At 43.6% G+C, this 2,062-nt stretch overlaps 1 protein-coding gene across 1 annotated transcript in view; it reads right to left on the bottom strand.

Annotated features, from left to right (window-relative positions):
* Nucleotides 1-673: 673 nt before the first annotated feature.
* The window catches only part of LOC101861632 (neuronal acetylcholine receptor subunit beta-3-like), a gene marked incomplete at its 5' end in the record, with an annotated part of 4,092 nt that continues 2,703 nt past the window's right edge, over nucleotides 674-2,062 (bottom strand). Inside the window, one exon of the mRNA XM_005112300.2 lies at nucleotides 674-1,727. Within this exon, the coding sequence (XP_005112357.1) occupies nucleotides 882-1,727 (846 nt within the window). The remainder of the gene's footprint in view (nucleotides 1,728-2,062) is intronic.

Genomic DNA, 2,062 nt, shown 5'->3' on the forward strand with positions numbered 1-2,062 from the left:
GGGGGGGAGGGCAGTGTTATGCCTATTAGCAGAGAGTATTTAACCTATTAGTTAGCGCTTCCAATTTAGTACTCTGTTGACCCCCCGGTTCTGGGTTTGACCAAACTGTATCCCCCTGAAATTTCTGGCTACGCCCATGCAACGACACCCTGTGTTGTTATGGGTTTATTTAACTTGGTACCGTGCTTGCTATAAAAAGTGCACGGTGTTGAGGTTAATGAGCAATTCATTATTAATGATTATATAGACAGCAACTCTCTATATTGGTCGCATATACACGAAAATCGATATTTTTTAGGTCTTTTTCTTTTAGAATTAATAGGCACTTGCAAAAAAATCAGAGACATTCGCCATTTAGATTCGGTGTGCAATGAGGTCGACAAGCTGTTCATTCGGTGTTGTCCGGATTATAGCTTAGAACATGAACTTTTTTCCAGAACAAAAACCTCTTGGTAAAAATACTCAACGAGTGCATGTGAGAAAAACATGCGTAAGGCACACAACTCATAACTTTCATGTCAGGAAGGGGCCTCAAGTTTGAGACACCCGCTGTAACCCTTCTGCGTATGAAATGATGAAACGCCACACGTGACGCACTCTCTCTCTCTCTCTCTCTCTCTCTCTCTCTCTCTCTCTCTCTCTCTCTCTCTCTCTCTCTTTCTCTTCAGATGTACATTTGCGCTATACTATATAAATACACTTTATAATTTAGAGAATCGCCTCTGCTCTCGTCTCCATTTTTTTTCATTCATTCCTCCCACCTTTGGTCACAGCTGCTGCTGTTCGCCTTTTAATAAGTTTAAGCTTAAGTACCTATTTGATTAATCGTGTAAAGTCCGTTACTATCTTTTAACGAATGCCATCAACCCCGTGCTCATAACTCAGGAGGAGAACAGGGCAGTCATATAGACTATGGTTGCAGCAAGCCACACAAAGGAGAAGACCAAGAAGCACAAATAATCTACCACATTGGACAGCTGCTTCAGAACCGGTTCCTCTTTTTTGCCCACGCATTTTTTCTCACGCGTCTTGACAGCCCAAGGGCTGCCTACACATCTCGTCTCCGCTTTTTCTCCATTCGAGCAAGCGTCAGCAAATCTTTGAGTCCTGAGGTTGGGGCATGACGTCACATTCTCAAGGTCACAAAATGAGCCCCCGGTTCCGCTGTCCGACTCACCCGGATCAAATTCAGTAGACTTTTGAGTAGATTTTGACAGATCTGTAGAAGAATTAGTATCGGGGTCCTCCAGCGAAACCACGCCCGTTTCGGGGTCATCTTTGGATCGCAAACGAGGCTGGACCTTGGCAGCCCTGCTCCTCCACGTCCAGAAGGGATGGCCTGATTCCAGGGAGCTACCTTTTTCCGCATTGTCTCCTCCTCCTCCATCTCGACCTCCTACACCAACACCAACACCAACACCAACACCGCCACCACCAGCATTATCCTTCTTCTTATTCACCCCCGCGTCACTGCTTTTCTTTTTCTTCGGCCTCATCATCTTGTTCAGTACGCCCAAGATTTTAACCTTCTTCTGTTCCTGTTCATCACTTTTGTGGTGAAGGAAGAGGATGAGGACGGTAGCTACAACACTGAGTATACTAAGTATGGTGAGGATGGTCAAGTACTGCGTGATAAGGGGCACCACATCAGAGGTCTTTGGAAGATAGTCTGCTGTCAGGCCCATTTGTAGCATCACTGATAGCAAAACTGTTATTGAGTATCCGACCTGTTGGGAAGGTAAAAAAAAAAAAAAGAAAGAAAAGGTAACAGATTGAAATTGCAAAATAGCTTTATACCATATCCACAACAATTTCAGCTGGTTTGTTTGCTTCTTTTTGAATAAGGAGAAGCACACCGACACAATGATTAATAATGGTCATTTAGTTCTGGGGGAAAAGTAAGAAAGACAGAAACAACAGAGGGAACGTAAAGAAGTAGGACTTACCAATGACGCCCTTCAACCACCCACAATTTCAGTTTTTAAAGGTGTGCTCGTTCTTCTTCCTCTTTTTCTTCTTCTTCTTCTTCTTCTTCTTCTTCTTCTTCTTCTTCTTCTTCTTT

Source organism: Aplysia californica, unplaced genomic scaffold (genome assembly GCF_000002075.1).
Source record: "Aplysia californica isolate F4 #8 unplaced genomic scaffold, AplCal3.0 scaffold01231, whole genome shotgun sequence".
Classification (NCBI taxonomy): domain Eukaryota; kingdom Metazoa; phylum Mollusca; class Gastropoda; order Aplysiida; family Aplysiidae; genus Aplysia; species Aplysia californica.